We start from the raw sequence: 16,566 nt of genomic DNA, 5'->3' as shown, positions 1-16,566 counted from the left end.
CAGTGTTTCTGGATCCTGTTTATGTACAGTTTCTTTTTTGCGTTTTTTGAGTGTTAACTTGTATTTGTGGATGCAGTGATGAACTGTTTTCACAGACAGTGTTTTTCAGACGTGTTTCTGAGCCCATGCAGTGATTTCCTCTACAGAATCATGTCTGTTTTTAATGCAGTGCTGCCTGAGGTCCCAAAGATCACAGCCAGCAAATACTGATTTTTAGCCTTGTCCCTCACATACAGAGATTTCTCCAGATTCTCTGAATCTTTTAATGACATTATGTACCGTAGATGATGAAAAGCAAATGCTCTTTGCTAATTTATATTGAGAAATGTTATTCTTAAATTGTTACACTATTTGGTTGTGCAGTCTTTCACAGAGTTGTGAACCCCTCTGCATATTTACTTCTAAAGGACTCTCTGTGATGCTCTTTTTATACCCAGTCATGTTACTGACCTGTTGCCAATTAACCACCAGGTGTTTTTTTTAGCATTGCACAACTTCACCAGCCTTGTGTTGCCCCGTCCAAACTTTTTGACAGCAGTCGGTCTCCTCAGTTCCCAAACACTTACAGAGTGTTAAAAGAAGAGGTGATGAAACACAGTGGTAAACAGGCCCCCGTCCCAACTTTTTTGGAAGGTTTTGTTGGCATCAAATTCAAAATGGGCATATATTTTTCAAAAAACAATAAGATTTCTCAGTTTCAACATTTGATATGTTGTCTTTGTACTACTTTCAATTACATATAGGGTTTACATGAATTGTATGTCAGTGCTTTTCGTTTTCACATTTTGCACAGCGTCTCAACTTTTTTGGAAACGGGGTTGTAAAAATAACATTAACCATATAGTCTGGCTAAATGCACTAACTCTGCCTGGTAAACAAAACCAAAACCAAAAACATTTATTTAGTTGCCATCTTTATACTTTACATGAACAATAGTATCTGCTGTCTTCAAGAGAGAAGTGGAGAGTATGGTTATTTTGTGTCAACTACAAAATGAATTAGGTCAATTTTCATTTCACTACTCAATAAATTAAAAAGATCAACCGCGCTAGTGGGACGCACAGTGCGCAGTGGGTAGCGCTGTCACCTCACAGTAAAAAGGATAGCGGCTTAGTGTGTGTTTGTGTGTTTGTGTAGAAATGGTGCTAGTTCGTACAGCATAGTGGATAACACCACTGCCCTTCATGTCTGAGGAAGGTTTTGATTCCCCGTCTGGGCAAAAGGGGAATTTTTCAAATGCTATTTCATATTCTATTAGTAATACAATTTAGCAGTTTAAATTGCATCAAATTAATGTGAACAATTAAGTGTAAATAGCAAATAGTAATATGATGCCATTTACACTAAGTGTACATAGTCACATCATTCTCGTTACATAGTGTTAAAAAGCATCTGCCAATTATTACGACAAATAAACAAATCAATAAAATGGATTCATGAGGTTTTCATATGACAAACTTAGTGGCCTGTAATCCAGAGAAGCAAGTCAATTGGTGAGAGAATATAAGAGACACAGCAAAGTACACGTCACAAAAGGAGGTAACTGTCACAAAACTATACTAACACGAGGGGATTAAAGATAACAGTGAAAAGTAGAAGGTAACCATTTCTATTGGATGACAAAAGGCCAAGCCCAACCTGTTCAATAGGAAGAATGTAAAATCTTTTGGGGAATTCTTACTGTTGCCCTAAGTTATCCATTTTACTAAGAAATCCTGCTTTGTGAAACTGCACTCTTAGAAGAGCTGGACAGCTGAAGTTTGCCCAATAGGAATGTCTCCCTCTCATCATACCGGGATGGCTTTGGTTTTGGTTTGGGTTTTGGTTTTACATAGAGGGACACAATGAAAACTGAGCCATCTCTGTATTTGCTGTAAACATGGCCATTCATCTCATACAGCAGCGCTGATGTAGACTCCAAAGTGAGATCTTCTGGTTTAAAGACTAGAAAAACACCTTTTGATGATGTATCTTGAAGGTGGAAGTGAATTTTAGAAGTGGTTGGTGTTGGTATGTTATAGTGTTGAAATTCAATAGATTTACTTTCATGCTGATTCACAGAACACGCAGAACTTATGACCATAAAAGACCGAGTACACAAATAATTTTACTGAGGCCACGAATTACTATATTGTGGCCACGAATTACTATATTGAGGCTACAAATTGCTATATTGAGACCATTAACTACTATATTGAGGCCACGAGTTGTGAGAAACTTAACCTTTTCACTTGGTTCCTGATGGTTTTGCAGTGTGTTTTGGCTTTTTTAAACAGGTTGATATCACAATGTAAAGGATCCTAATGGTTTAACAGGTGACCAATGGCTGATTCTAAACGCACTTGATGGTTTCCTAAATGGATCTACAGGTGTTCTAGAGGAAACTCTTGGTCCTTTTCAGCAGGGTCGTGGCCTCACCATATTAATTCGTTGCCACGCATTATTAGAAAACAATCATCAATCACGGCAGAGGCTCTGTACGCTTCATATGTCTTGTTCGGGATTTGCAAAACTCCCTGTTTAACATTTAGTGCACTATTTGAGTGTAGAGGCCGTAATTCCCTAAATCAGCTAGTGCACTAGATACATAGGGAGTGTGGAGCGATTTGAGATGTGACCTCAGTGAATTGTCTAAGTCGAAGTCTCGCGAGATTTTGTCAGCGCCGCGCTGCTCCAGTCAGAGTGCCCCGCGGTATGATGAAGTCGGCCATGTCGTGGTAACGGCGAGCGGAGCTGCAGGAAGACGGAGAGGAAAAAAGGAGAGAAGAGTTGAGAGCACAGAGCGGAGGAGAGGGTTTCTGAGCGAGGGACGTACCTGCGCAGCCAGAGCGGTGTTTGTGATCCGTAATCGGAGCGTTGCTGCTGCGGTTGTTGTTGTAGAGTGAAGCGCGGCGGCAGGATGAGCGGAGGCACTCCGTACATCGGCAGTAAGATCAGCCTGATCTCCAAGGCCGAGATCCGATACGAGGGCGTCTTGTACACCATCGACACCGAGAACTCCACCGTCGCCCTCGCTAAAGGTGCACATCACCGCCGCCCTGCTCGGTCTTCACCCCTGTGGCTGAGCTGGGTGGCTGTCTTTGTTTCTATCTTAGAGGGTTTTGACCATGTTGGCTAACGTTAGCCGCTAACGCTACGCTGTGATCGTAACGTTCCAGCTGCTGTTCTTCTAACTTGTACTGTATTTTTATGTTCTCGTTTCAAACGTGTAACGTGTCCTTACACTGCAGGTAATATTTCACTTACTCCTAGTTGCTTCTCTAATGATTTAAAGTTGCCCTAACATTTGTTCGTGTGCGTCATTAACGTTGTAAATCACCATTTGGTTCACTATTGGCTAGTTAACTGACTAGCGCTTCACCACGTCGCGTTTGGATTGTATGTCGTCTAAGTTACTGAAGACGTTACGAGGCTGAATTTGGCCTCTTATTCGAATTTTCCGTTCCACCTTAAGTAGTGCAGCAGTTTCATGGCACCGCTGCAACATTTAAGGTGGAACGGGAAATTCCACCTTTTAAAACACACGTTTGAAGCAAGAACATGGAATGGAGCTCCATTTAAGGTGGAACGGAGAATTCGAATGAGAAGCTAACGGCAGCTTCGTGGAAATGTTCTTAGCGTTAAGCTGTTCTAACTAGATAACTTAGCCAGCTTTAACTGGAACGATTAACTTAAGTTAGTTCAGCCAAGGTTAACTACCTTCAGCTTCTAACTACCTTGAGCTGATAACGGTTCTGTTTTGAACGTTATGTATGTATAAAACGGTACGTTTAGTTAGGAAACCTGCTAATCTGTCTTAGCTAACGTAATGCTAACATGGCTAAGTTAGCCTCTGGACGAACCGTAGGTTAGCTGCGCAGCTAATTTACAACAATACGGCAAAAAAAGGTCGCCACAAACGCAAAGTGCGGTCTGTTTTTTAGTTCCAGCTACTTAAGGCAAGCCAGTGTTGGTTAATGGTCAGTTTAAACTAAAGTAGTCTAGTTTAGCCTCAGCAGAGGCTTCACCGTGTAACCTGCTGTCGCTGCTAAGTTGAGCTAGCGGGGTTCTCTTTGTTTACTTCAGCGCAGGCCGCAGCGGCGCTCGCCGCCTCACTGGCCAGCATGATCTCCTCTGCTTGTTGTTAATCAGCTTAAACTAGTGGGAAAATAAGACTGTAGGTGGATGAGAGCAAAGGGGACCCTCAGATCTAATGCCAGACCCCCTGTTGCAGGCTTTTAGGCGCAGGCGCTGAGCTCGAGCCACGTAGGTTACACTCTTAAAGGTGATTCAGGGGTTCTTTAGAACCGTGAGCTCCACACTGTTAAAGAAAGATGGTCGTTTGGTAAAGAAAATGGTTCTATTTAGAACCATGAACACTCAGAGAGCTCTTTGCATGGGTAAGAATGTTCTTTGCATCTTGAAAGGGTTCTTTAGATTGATGGAGAATGTGCATGATTGTGCTACAGGTGGTTCCATATAGAACCTGTTTGAAAAAGGTCCTTCTGTTGTTGCAAACTTGACATCATATTAATAGAAGAGCCCTTTTGGGTGCTGTACAGAACCAGTTTTTAACAGCATGTTCTCTAAGCTGAAGAACTCTTTAATGATTCAGGTTATCCTTTAACTGTGCAAAGGGTTCTTTGTGAACATGGTTCTGTACAGAACCGTTTTATTTTCTAAAGAGCTCTGAGGAACCATTTTTAAGAATGCATAGAATCATTTCATGCTTAAATGGTTCTTTGCCTGGTGAAGTGGTTCTTCAGACTGATTGGAGAGTGTGTTGTGTGGTTCTATGTAAAACCTTTTTGAAAATGGTTCTGTCATTATTTTTTTTTAAATATTGTCTAGAATGTGAGGATCACAGGATTGCCATTTTTGGTGCTGTATACAACACATTCTACATCAGTCTGAAGAAACATTTCACCATGCAGAGAACCGTTTGAGCATGAAAGGGTTCTGTATAGAGTGGGGGTGTAACGATACTGAAACAGAGACTGAAACGCGATACAACCTTCTGTAGTCTCATGAACTCCCCCTCCACCAGTCTAAACTTTTTAAATAGGTTCTGTATGGAACCATCTGCAGCACATTCTCCATCAGTCTGAGGAACCCTTTTACCATGCAAAGAACCCTTTAATCCAGCAAAGGGTTCTTTGAGTGTTCATGGTTCTATATAGAACTGTTTTTTTTCTCTACTGAAGAACTTATTGGTGATTTTAATAAAACCCAGGATTTTTTTTCTATTTTATTTTTCTATTGTTCATCCCCCACCACCCAAAAAACAAAACCAATTATGAACTGAGCCGTGGCTCCAAAACCGAAGCCTGAACCGAACTTTGGATTTGGAGAATCGTTACATCCCTCATCTCATGGTTCTGAATAGAACCATTGCCTTTACTACTCTTGAAGAACCCCTTTATTATTTCTTTTTTTTTATTACTTCTTAAGGTGTAATGATTTCAATACAGTATTAAATTTAAACTCTTTTGCTGATATGCATCTGTTTCTTACTTTTCTGTTTGACCATGTATCATCAAAACTAAGTGTCTGGATGCATCATGTTTTTTGTAAGATGATACTTTTCCTCAAGTACAGTCTTAAGCTTTGAAATGTTTTTTTTGTTGCGTTAAAGCCGTCTCTGTAGTGTACATAACTGGAGTTTTGTAAATTCAGGACCTTAAAATTTCAAAAGTCTGATCCTGAACTAAGAATCCAAAGTTGTACTGAGAACATCGTTAATCACTCCTAGTTTGGCTGATAAAGGCCTGTTAAATGAGGTACAGCGCTGAATTCTGCAGTGATGTGGCTCTTCTGCTTTGACGGGAGTCAACAGAAATGCTCTCTCAGGATCACTCAACTTGTAAGCCAGGGTGATGGGATCTCGTAATCCTGAAGATGTAATTTTTTTTCCAGTCTTGAAAGGAGCTTCATAACTTGCTCAATAACCTGGGCGACTGAAGCTTCAGACGCATTCGGTCATGAATAATACAGGACATGACAGATGATGTTATGGTATCAGTAACTGCTGACTGCAATTTCTGTGTTTTTGTCTCTGTTTTCCTCTCAGTCAAATCCTTTGGCACCGAGGATCGTCCTACAGACAGGCCGGTCGCTCCCCGAGATGATGTCTTTGAATACATCATCTTTCGTGGGAGTGATATTAAGGACTTGACTGTTTGTGAGCCACCAAAGCCCAACTGCTCTTTGCCCCAGGACCCGGCTATTGTACAGGTAACAGTTTACTGTATACCTTAGTTTTTTCCTCCCTCCCACGTGCCACCTGACTTATTCTCACAGAATGGAGTAGTATGTAGCTATGCAAACACATTCACACAACTCCTGACTCAGCCAAAAGATCCACCTTTTTCTAATTGCCTTTCTTTTTCCTGCAGAGTTTTTGACCCAGCAAGGCAAAATTAGCAATATTTATGGCTGGGATGTCATCAACTTGTAAGACATTTAAGTGGAAGAAGGTTAAGTGGTCTCGGTGGTAAAATGAAATAGCAGCACATTTCAGTGCACTTCAGTCACTCAGCATGGATAACAGTAAATATAACCTGTTGGGACCAGTTCTGCTCCATCTCATGAGGAATTTGAGCGACATATTTCATTTAACATTGTGTACTTTCTGTGTGGTTTATTAAAAGTAAGTGAAACTTGGGACCATCGCTATGTATTATTAGCGATTGTGTAGGCTACTAATTATTTTGATGATTAAACTTCATACCTTATATACTGTATTTATAGTATTGTGTATATATGCATATATATCATTCATAGATACATTTATAATTGTGTATATATAGTTCATGTAGTTATATATTTCATAGATACGTCATATTCATGCCTGTTATTGCACTTTTGCTCTGTCTGTCTTGCACTGTTGCTACTGTTTGCACTTCTGGTAGATGCTAACTGCATTTTGTTGCCTTGTATTTGTACTGAGCTATGACAAATATCTATCTGTCTGTCTATCTATTCATCTCTCTATCTTGACTTTTTGAAATAGACAAAACAATAATAATAAAAAATGATCTTTCAAAGATTCCAGAATGTTTTATTATAAAACGATATGCTAGATGAATTTTAATGGATTAATTGTGACAGCCCTAGTGATGGTCTTTTCCCTTTCCAACAGTCGTCTCTGGGCTCGTCTGCAACTCCTTCTTTCCAGCCAGTGGGCCCCTATGCCTCTTTCACCCGGACACCTGTTCATGCATACAGCCAGTTCCCCAACCCCCTGATGCCCCAGCCCATCGGGAGCACTGTTGGCGCGGGTAAGTTTGGGATGATCTCTCCGGTGCGGAGTGCGCTCTGCCATGATGGTCAGGTTTTAGATAATAGATAAAAAAAAAACCTGACTGCTGTGGAAGCAGCTGCCCTAGCCCCACTATCTTATCTATACGACCCTTTTATGATATGATACGATCCACTAAACCTGACAGTTAACAAATAGTTTAAATCAGATGAGCAGGGAGATCACTAGACTGTGCTGGACACTGGCCCTCCAGGACCACAGCAGTATGATAGAGATTATATCTCAGCATAATAACCTGTGGAATCAGCTGTAGAATAATTAGAAAAGAACACCTGAAGAGACGTTTCTGAAGTGCAGAGAGCCTTATGAGCTGGATAACCGACCATTATTAGTTGGTCATTAAAAATTAACTGACAAACCCAAAGTCAACATCCCTAATTTAAGCATTTGAATGGTTCTTTGAGTTGTCATGGCTTCTTGTTCTTGCTGAATAATCCTTGAGGAACCCCAAGTAGCCAAACCTTGTCCTTTTTCTTTTTCTGTGCAAGGCTGCAGTGCAGATCTGTGTTGTCTGTATTTTCTCAGGAACAGATTGACTCCTTGATATGTGTGTGAGACGTTAAGAAAAAGAAACACAAAAAAACACCACACTTACAGCTGTGCTCTTCCTCTTCATGCAGGAAGTTCAGGGTCCGCGTTCAGTAACGACACGAGCGTAACCGCCCCTCTGTCCCAGAGCACTGTCCCCTCGGACTCTGTCTCTCTGAACACGCGTGTGACCGAAGGTAACCAAACCGACTAACAGGCGCTGTCTGATTGAAGTGCTGTCAGTGTTTTGGCTGCCTTTGTTTTGTTTTAAATGGACTGACCAGTGCATGCAGATGGCTGCTGTGTGATGTCCGTACTGCACAGTCTGAATGCTTCTGTTGATTTATATGAGGTGACCCAGCTTTTGGGACATTCATGCTTACAAATGGTCACCTCAGTTTCTCTCTCATTTTACATTAGTTTTTTTGCAGTGGACTTAAAGGGGCACTCTGGCCTTAAACTACTCTTCTTTATCGTGTTATGCATTGTTCTGTATCGCTTAGCCTTCTCAGTTTTACTGGATTCACAGTTTTATCACTGTCATGTTTTCTGTCACTACAATACAGATAACATACAGCGGCTGGGACGTCAGCCGATCTTGACTGCTTACTAACAGTCCAGCTACTGATCTCTAAGCTAATAAATACAACTTAGCTAGCATTATTGTAACTCTTAGTGTAACTTAAAATTGATTAAAAAAAAAAATCACAATTCTGTCTCTATTTCTCACAAAATGGATGCTGGAGAAAAGAAGGGAAACTGAGGAAAGGTTTCCACTCCATTGTGGTGGTGATTTGAAGGCAGTTAGTACAGTTGTGTGGCTGAAATATGATATTTGGCTTCTTAGCAGTGAAGCTAGCTGTCGTCTTGCCCTCTGCGTTTGCCAGCCAGTCAAGAAAAAAAGCATTTAAAAGAAGCCCATCCTCAAAAATCCACCCAAATCAGTAACACCACTAGTCTTTAATCCAGAAAGTCTCGCTCTAGAGGTTCCTGCGGCATCGCTGGAGGATGCAACTAAGTTTACAACGGATGTATTGATGGTTGCATTTATTATTTTGGCCAGAGTGTCCCTTTAAGTGGAATGGTTAGAAGTCTAGTCATGTTTATAGAAACCAAGTTTCAGCATTTATAATGACCGATCCGTTGATTGCTGATTCTGGGGTTTGCTTGCTGTTTGCGTCTTTCTTCCATAATATTGCATTTTTATTATATTGCTATGTTTGTCTTAAATCTCACTCCTACCTTCCACAGCTCGTGCCAGCCCGTCACTGGACCCCCTGCGGAAGAGCCCAACCCTTGAGCACCCAGCGCAACCCACGCCTCTAGCGCCCCCTGCTGCAACTGGCTCTGTGAGTCAGAGGAGTCCTGGAGGAGGTAGACCTGCTCTTGGCTCCCAAAAACAGCCTGCTGAGAGCCAGGAGCAGACCAGAGGTGAGAGAATCATTAAAGCCTCCAGTTTAGCTGGGAGGGATGATGTGACGTTAACTGGGAATGCTGGCTTTCAGTCATTGTTAGCTGTGTTGGCTCCTGTGTGGTCCTTTGGGCCGTACTGTAGCCAGGGGCGGCTGATATTTTCACCTGCTTGGATGACTTTAAAATCAAAATTAACAGTAGTGTATTATTGTTATTAGCTCCTTCAGTTTAGTTCTTTGGATCCAGTTCTTTGTTGTTTTCTGCGAGCTCTCCTCCTCTTTATCTCCCCACTCTTCTTTTTCAGTTCTTTTCTTCGTAGCTGAGCTCTAGTATGATGTATTTTACACATTTCTGTAGCTAACAAAGCACAACTCACTGTTTCCTTGGTATTTGCCTTTTATTTTACTCCACTTTTTATATCCATTTATTTTAAAGCTTTTGTTTACTTTGTATCCCATCTGTTTTTTCTTTCTTTTTTATTTTCTTATTTGTGTTGTAAAGATTATACCTCTGTTCTAACTCGGAGGTTTAGTACGAGACACTACTTACAACTGCAGAGATTTGTGTTTAAAAGTGTAAAACTTGCAGTGGCTGATGCTGAGAAGGCTCCCCGACCAGAATCGGACTTGGGCAAAACTGAGAACCGTGACGCCAGCAAACGCCAGCTGGGTGGTAGGTATTTTGTTCTCTCACGTTAATACAGTCTGCATCCTCCTGCCAATAGGTGTCCAGTCGTCCTTCGTGTGAGTGATGAGCAGGGACGAGTCACTCGCAGAACACGGCTTAGTTGTAGAGCGTTCTATACAGTTAGAATTGGAATTAAACAGTTAGAGGTGCACAAAATATTTGTCAAACTGTGATAAATTGTCACATTGTCACCAGATGCTTTTCTGAACGTGTGCATGTCATGAGTAGAAAAAAAAACACTTTACAACTCGTTACAAAAAGATCATAAGTGGTCCTGTTTAACTAGATTTAGTTCAGTGGAGTAAATGAAACATTGAAAGATTATTGTATTCATAGTTTTGGGTGGTGTTTTATTGTTAATCAGTTTTTCAAGCCTCAGAGAAACTAAAACTGTTATGTAATATGTTAATGCCCATTGCACAACTTTTAGTTTTGCAGATTGTTTGGATTATTTTTAGTTTATTTTGTAGTTTCTTAAAGTAATTAAGTACATTGAGTGCACTTACCTGCCTTGTGTAATTTACATCATGAAATATTAACATACCAGTTGCCTGACCAGTTGCTGGTGTGACGCAAAATTCTGCAATTCCAGTCTTGACAGCTGCTGACTGTGCATCACTAGGACACAGGCTTAATTCAGGACTTCATTGCCATCCATTCATAATTGTCACTTAGTCAACTGAACATTTGCTTCATGATAACGAAGGGTCACTCTCTCTTCAGCCGGTGCTCCTATAGTGCGAAGAGGTAGAGGAGGAGGCGGAGGAGGCAACAGCGGCAGTGGTGGTGGAAGCCAGCGTGGACGGGGCCGGTTTAACGTGCGCAGAGACGGAACAATGAAGTTCGAGAAGGATTTCGACTTTGAGAGCGCAAACGCCCAGTTCAACAAGGAGGAGATCGACCGCGAGTTCCAGAGCAAGCTCAAAATTAAAGGTTTGCAGTCTACTTGAGCAAAGCTTTGGTCTAAAGTTGAGCCAGTCTGTGGTAGTTACCTTTAAAACAGGTTTACCATGTATTTTTGCTTGCATCATAAAAGCCATCATAAATTATTTTTATGTTTTAAATAACTAAGTTCTGTTCTGTTTGACTAATAGACAGTTTGAAAGCATAATGCCAGAGAACATTTAATTCATAACATCTTAAAGAACGTTTCGTGGTCAGTATTGACGTGAAGTTTATTAGCTCGGTTATGTGTCGCCGTCACTTTCCCTGACCTGTGTGATCTTGTTACTGCAGATGAGAAAGCCGTGAACGGAGAGGATAAAGGCGACTCGGGCGTGGAGACGCAGAACAGCGAGGGCAACGTAGATGAGGAAGATCCACTGGGACCCAACTGCTACTACGACAAGTCCAAGTCTTTCTTCGACAACATCTCCTGCGACGACTCCAGGTAGGATTTCAGTTGGTATTAGAAGCCACGTGTTCTTTTGTATGAGTAGCCATTTAAATGAAGAGAGTTGGTGACTGACTTTGCTTTTCTTTCCCCATTTCCAGAAAAGAAAAAGATGGAGGTGGCAGGTATGTTTTCTACTTACTTACTTACTTACCTACCTTACCTACCCTCCCCTTACTTGTCTTTTAGATTCTGCTACCACAAAATCTGAGGCTTGAGCCATATTTAAGAAACATGTTCCCCACTCTGCTCCTGTACATTTTAGTGTTCTCCAGCACACCCAATTCTGTCTTGCGAAAGGTTGTTAAACGCTAAACTGTGCTGAGCAGCAGCACTACTGTAGAGCGAAGAACAGTCATTGTCAACAAAACACTATTTGAGCAGCTGCTGTTTACATTATGTGAATATTTTATGGACCAAAAATAAAAAAATGGACCAAACGAACTGGTGTGGAAGTACATCGAACAGTTACTTAATAGTAGGGAACATGCTAAATGGGCAGGATTGGTATTTCAGAACCACTTTTGTAGAAAAAGTTGCTTTTTTCGAAATCATTTGATTCGAAATCATTTGATTTGGTCCGTTCATCATAAAATGTTCACATAATGTAAAGGACAGCTGACCGTGTTTTTGAACCTGTGTTAATTAAGGTTGACATATCAAGGGCTGGGCATTAAATACTTTTATGGTACGGGTGGAATTGCTGCAGTTCTACAGAGCATTTTAAAATGGTCACTGAATACCAAATTAACACCTGATCAGTCAGACTTATCAGTATCAGGGAGCCAATAAGCATGCTTGTTCCAGAACCTACACTGATGATTGGTTGTCTCTATTACTTTTCATAAGTGATTATTAACGTCAGTGCTTCAGTTCTGAGCTGCCCCTTTGATTGTTCATCATATTTTTTGTATTTACATGATATCAAAAGTATTGTTCATGAATCAATATTGAAGTTATCAGTCTTTGTATAGGAAAGTGTTGAACGATACAGAGCCATGACTATACTGACAATACAAAGATTTATTTTTCTACAGTAAGACTTCAGAACTTGGGGAGAAGCCAGTGTGTTCTAGATCAGGCTGTTAAGGCAGTTCTGTGTGTTCTAACCTCTTTGTGTTCTCCTGTAGGGAGCGGAGGAAGACCTGGGCAGAGGAGAGGAGGATGAATGCTGAGACCTTTGGCATCCCCATGCGTCATAACCGCGGTCGCGGGGGCTACCGGGGCAGAGGAGGCGGTATGGGCTTCCGCGGGGGCCGGGGCCGTGGGGCCAGCCGAGGCTCTTTCGGACCCCCTCGCGGCGGTGGCAGCTCTGGCTTCAGGGGAGGGTTCAGAGGAGGCCGGGGTGGCAGAGAGTTCTCCGACTTTGAGTACCGGGTAAGCTTTTCTATCTCACCAACCAACCAAAGCTGCAGTTATTAATATTGTAAATCTGATCTTGAAAACTAGTTACTGTTGTTTTTGTTATTTTGGTTTAATTCATCATTTTTAAATACTCCAAATACACCTGGTGGTATTTACACAGTAGTGGAATATAGACAGTATATAGGAATTTGCAGGCGATGTTTGTTTAAAATAGGGCTAAAAATTGTGGCCGATTCTTTTGACCAATATCGAAATATCAGTTTCAATATCAATATCAGTTTATTAGTTTTCTACATCATTTCAACACCCCAGCTCTCCTTTATGTTGCATAAAAATTTCAATCAGACCAATAGAAATGCTTCAATATCACTTGGAATAAAATGTTTACATTCACTTAGATTGAATGGTATGTGTGTTTGCCCTCTCCTGTAAAGTTACCATATTGTTTTTCTTTGGACAACAACAATATATTATTGTTTATTCATAATGTATTTTTACTTTTATTATTATTATTTTTTTTCATTATTATTATTATTTTTTTTTAAACCAACAAGTTGTTTTTTGTTGGTTACGGCATAGTCAGTCATTCATTTACACCTCTATTTTAAAGTAGCTCCCAAAATTTAGTTTTAGCCAAAAAAGTACATCTGTTGTTAATTTTATTATGACTAGTTATAATCCAACTTGCCAGAATCTGCGCAGTTGAATCGTCACCTTCAGTCCAGAATGTTCATTTCTGATCTAGAATCTCAGGCTGTGATTCACTGATTCCTTTCTACAACTATTAATAACTTGTCTTGCTCTTTCTTTGTGCACCTTTTCCCCTGCAGAAGGAGAACAAAGTGGCAGCGTAGAGACCGTAAAGGATGACAGCGCCGGCCCCGTCAGACCGGAGCTCCACTTTTCCCTCCTGCCTCATAGAGACTTGTCTGTTTATCCATCTGTCCCAAAACCTGGACTCACACCTCCTTTCTGCTATCTCTCGCTTTTTTAGGGGAAAAAAAACAAAACCAATTTGGAAGGCAATCTTTTGATCTTTTCTTTCATATGCCCACAGAGGGGATGAGGACTTTGTGTACAAAATCCGTAACTTTAGTGGAATTATTATTATTATTAATATTATTATTATTATTATTATTCAGTATTTTTGCATCAACATTGTAGTTCCTTTCTTACAAAAAACAAGAAAAGAATTAAAGAATTGTATTTGATAATGTTCCTGTTAGGTGTACAAACGTATGCAGACACCCGCTGATACTGTGAGCCCCATCAGTGAAATAGCTTTATTTTTATTTGTTTTTTTTGTTTTCTTTCTCTAATGTATCTTATAGAAGCACCAAAACTCTGTATTATACGTACATATATATCTTGTAGGGTCACAGTGAAAGCTTGTCAGCCCTTACCGTTCAGCCGCAAGTGCAGTAGACTGCTGTGTCGTAGGTTTCGATGTGGGAGGGAACTCGCGCACTCGTTTCCACAGGATCTGTGTGGAAGGTAGGTAGGCATTTATACAGGCAGTGCTTTATTTTGTAGACGAAACTTTCTTTTTTTCTTTTGTAGTAATTATTTTCTAGTCCCCTGTATGTTTTCTAGCTGTATAGTGTGGTCCAGCCCTTTTGTAAGGTCTTATTACATGTGAGGTCAGACAACTCTTATATCTACCTGTAGCTCATCTCGCGAGGCTGACCTTGGTTCAAAATTAGCTCTTGATTGAATGTACTGATAATGCCAATGCGAATTTATTAGTAGCACACAGGGAAGAGGAGGTGTTTTTGGTGTGAACTGTTTTGATTTTCTCGTCCTTTAACGAACTATTCCCAGCTATCTTTTACAGTGCCATCATAGACAGGAAGCTTTTTTTCAGGACTGCTTTTTTTTTCCCCCCCTTTTTTTCTTTTTGTTCCTATTTTTATGAAACTGAAGATGGGTGTGCACATTTGCTTAATTTTTCTTTGATAACTGAGTGCCAGTGATTATTGCCTTTTGATGTCGATTATGTAGATGTCACTTTGTTATAGTTCAATAGGGCTCTTTGGTACCGGTGCACGTTCGCAGTCCGTCGCGGTCGCTCGCTTGAGGGTCGAGCCTTTAGAATTGTAACATTAATTTAAAGACGAGACGCTCTTACATTATTTTTTTTGTCCTCTAGCCACAGTTTTAATGCCAAGGTCTTCAGGGATAGTCCAGCACACCCTTTAAGATTGGATTGCTTTCGAAAACGTATTCATTTGCACTTTAACGATGAACGACGCCGCGGTAAGTCCATTTTTAGGAAGTACCTAACTCATCCCCTCGTTCTCTTCTCTTAGGCTGTCAGTTAGTAGCTGTAAATGAACAGATGCTCTGACGTGAAGCTAATAGATGAGTCGGTAAAGCCCACAGTGAGGAACCTTTTGTGCTATTTGCGAGGTTTTAAAGGACTTAACTCTGATGTGTAGTGTACGATGGACTCATGCATTTTGGCCTGTATGCAGGAAAAGAATAGAAAATTTGGCGCAAAACACAGTTATACCAGAGTGAGCGCTTACACGTGAGTGGGTCAGCCGTTATCTGAGCGCTCGGACATTATCAGTGGTAATCGACCACATGCTACAGATGCTGCAGATGGAGATTAGGTTAAACATGCTGGAGAATTCCTCTTTCATCTGCAGGGACACAGCTATTGGTACAGGTTCTTCCTCTGCTTATTCCGATCACTTAGGCAGACCACAGATCAGCACTCCCGAGACTTCCAGTCGGATCACCAGGATTCGCTTGACTAGATTGAACCAAACTGGCCGCGGTCACAGACGTTGGGGTTCGGTCTGTCACAGCGCGACTCTTCTGCTTAAGAACCCACAGTGTGTGATGAGTTAGCTGTGTTGCTGCCTCAGGTAGCGCGTTAGGGATAGTTGTATATCAGCAGGTGGTCGCCCTCCTTGGGAAGTGAGTTTGAATGAGTTTTTGGTTTTAAATCCATAAAACTGGGTTGGTCTGGTCAGTTCTTCTCTAAGCCATGCTATGAATGACAGGCCGTGCTTTATTGCTATTTTTTTTTTTTCTTCTTTTCCCTGAATGTCAGTGAAGCGTGTTCAGCTTCACTACCAGCGTTTGGGAATTTGGATCTGAACTGATTTTTTTTTTTTTCTTTCTTTCTTTTTACAGAGGAAAAAACTAAAAAATAAAAAAAATAAAGGATCTAAACATTGGCTAAGTGACAAGGCAGAAAATGAGATGTTTCCGAATGTTTCGCTTCGTTCCTTCTTGTTTTAATATCGATGAGATGCAGTGAGGTTCCGTGTTCCTGTTGTGGCTAATTTAATAGCGATTACCTGTGTTGGCTATAGTTTACTTCTTGTTGGCACTAAGTGACGAACCTTGCCTAGACGTCGCGTATTGGTAGGCAGCTAGACGTTCAAAATGAGCCGTTCTGATTGGACGCTTTAGGGCTTGGAGCACAGCATCGATGGGAAATGCCTTAACGAGCCACCTGAAATCATGAGTGATGGGCTGTTTGTCAAATGGCTCCCTGCTGCCCAGACAGTGCACTACATAGGGCTTTTGAACCCTTTGAAGTGCACTAGGTCAGATTTACTTTATTTTTTGGACACAGCCTTGGTAGCACGTACTGCCCTGGGGAGGAAATGTCCGGCAGCCCTGGACTGATGCAATAATCTCATTACTATTAAGGACACCCCCTGTGCTCGTATGAGATTTCAGACTGTACATAAAGTTTTCATTTTGTAAAGGTGATAAAGGATTGTTTTCTCTCTCTAAGACTTCTGGAAGAAATTTGATTGGCGTTTGTTTTTCTGAATAAAGCAATTGTACAGCATGGTGTACTTTCAGTGGCCAGATTGAGGTTTTTATTCAGACATGAGAAATAAATAGTTGTTCAAAA

The 16,566-nt window shown here is 41.0% G+C and overlaps 1 protein-coding gene across 2 annotated transcripts; it reads left to right on the top strand.

The window, feature by feature from the left end:
• Positions 1 to 2,682: 2,682 nt before the first annotated feature.
• lsm14ab (LSM14A mRNA processing body assembly factor b) lies at positions 2,683 to 16,566 on the top strand. Of its 2 annotated transcripts, XM_036585546.1 has the most exons (11): positions 2,683 to 3,020; positions 6,050 to 6,213; positions 7,121 to 7,259; positions 7,921 to 8,025; positions 9,080 to 9,259; positions 9,830 to 9,913; positions 10,652 to 10,861; positions 11,165 to 11,318; positions 11,423 to 11,446; positions 12,452 to 12,698; positions 13,517 to 16,566. In XM_036585546.1, exons 1-11 carry the CDS (start codon positions 2,900 to 2,902, stop codon positions 13,538 to 13,540), a joined length of 1,452 nt encoding a protein of 483 aa, XP_036441439.1. In that variant the 5' UTR covers positions 2,683 to 2,899; the 3' UTR covers positions 13,541 to 16,566. The 2 variants fall into 2 exon arrangements, with proteins under 2 accessions (XP_036441439.1, XP_036441441.1); XM_036585548.1 differs by lacking the exon at positions 7,921 to 8,025.

The sequence above is a fragment of the Colossoma macropomum genome, unplaced genomic scaffold (assembly GCF_904425465.1).
Source record: "Colossoma macropomum unplaced genomic scaffold, Colossoma_macropomum, whole genome shotgun sequence".
NCBI lineage: Eukaryota > Metazoa > Chordata > Actinopteri > Characiformes > Serrasalmidae > Colossoma > Colossoma macropomum.
This window is presented reverse-complemented; position numbering and strand designations above follow the sequence as displayed.

What these genes read in the sequence shown, in the direction of transcription:
- lsm14ab (XM_036585546.1), top strand. Translation starts at nt 2,900, where the DNA reads ATGAGCGGAGGCACTCCGTACATCGGCAGTAAGATCAGCCTGATCTCC. An exon ending in AGGACCCGGCTATTGTACAG is followed by an intron (nt 6,214 to 7,120) that starts GTAACAGTTTAC and finishes CCTTTCCAACAG; the next exon opens with TCGTCTCTGGGCTCGTCTGC. An exon ending in ATCTCCTGCGACGACTCCAG is followed by an intron (nt 11,319 to 11,422) that starts GTAGGATTTCAG and finishes CCCCATTTCCAG; the next exon opens with AAAAGAAAAAGATGGAGGTG.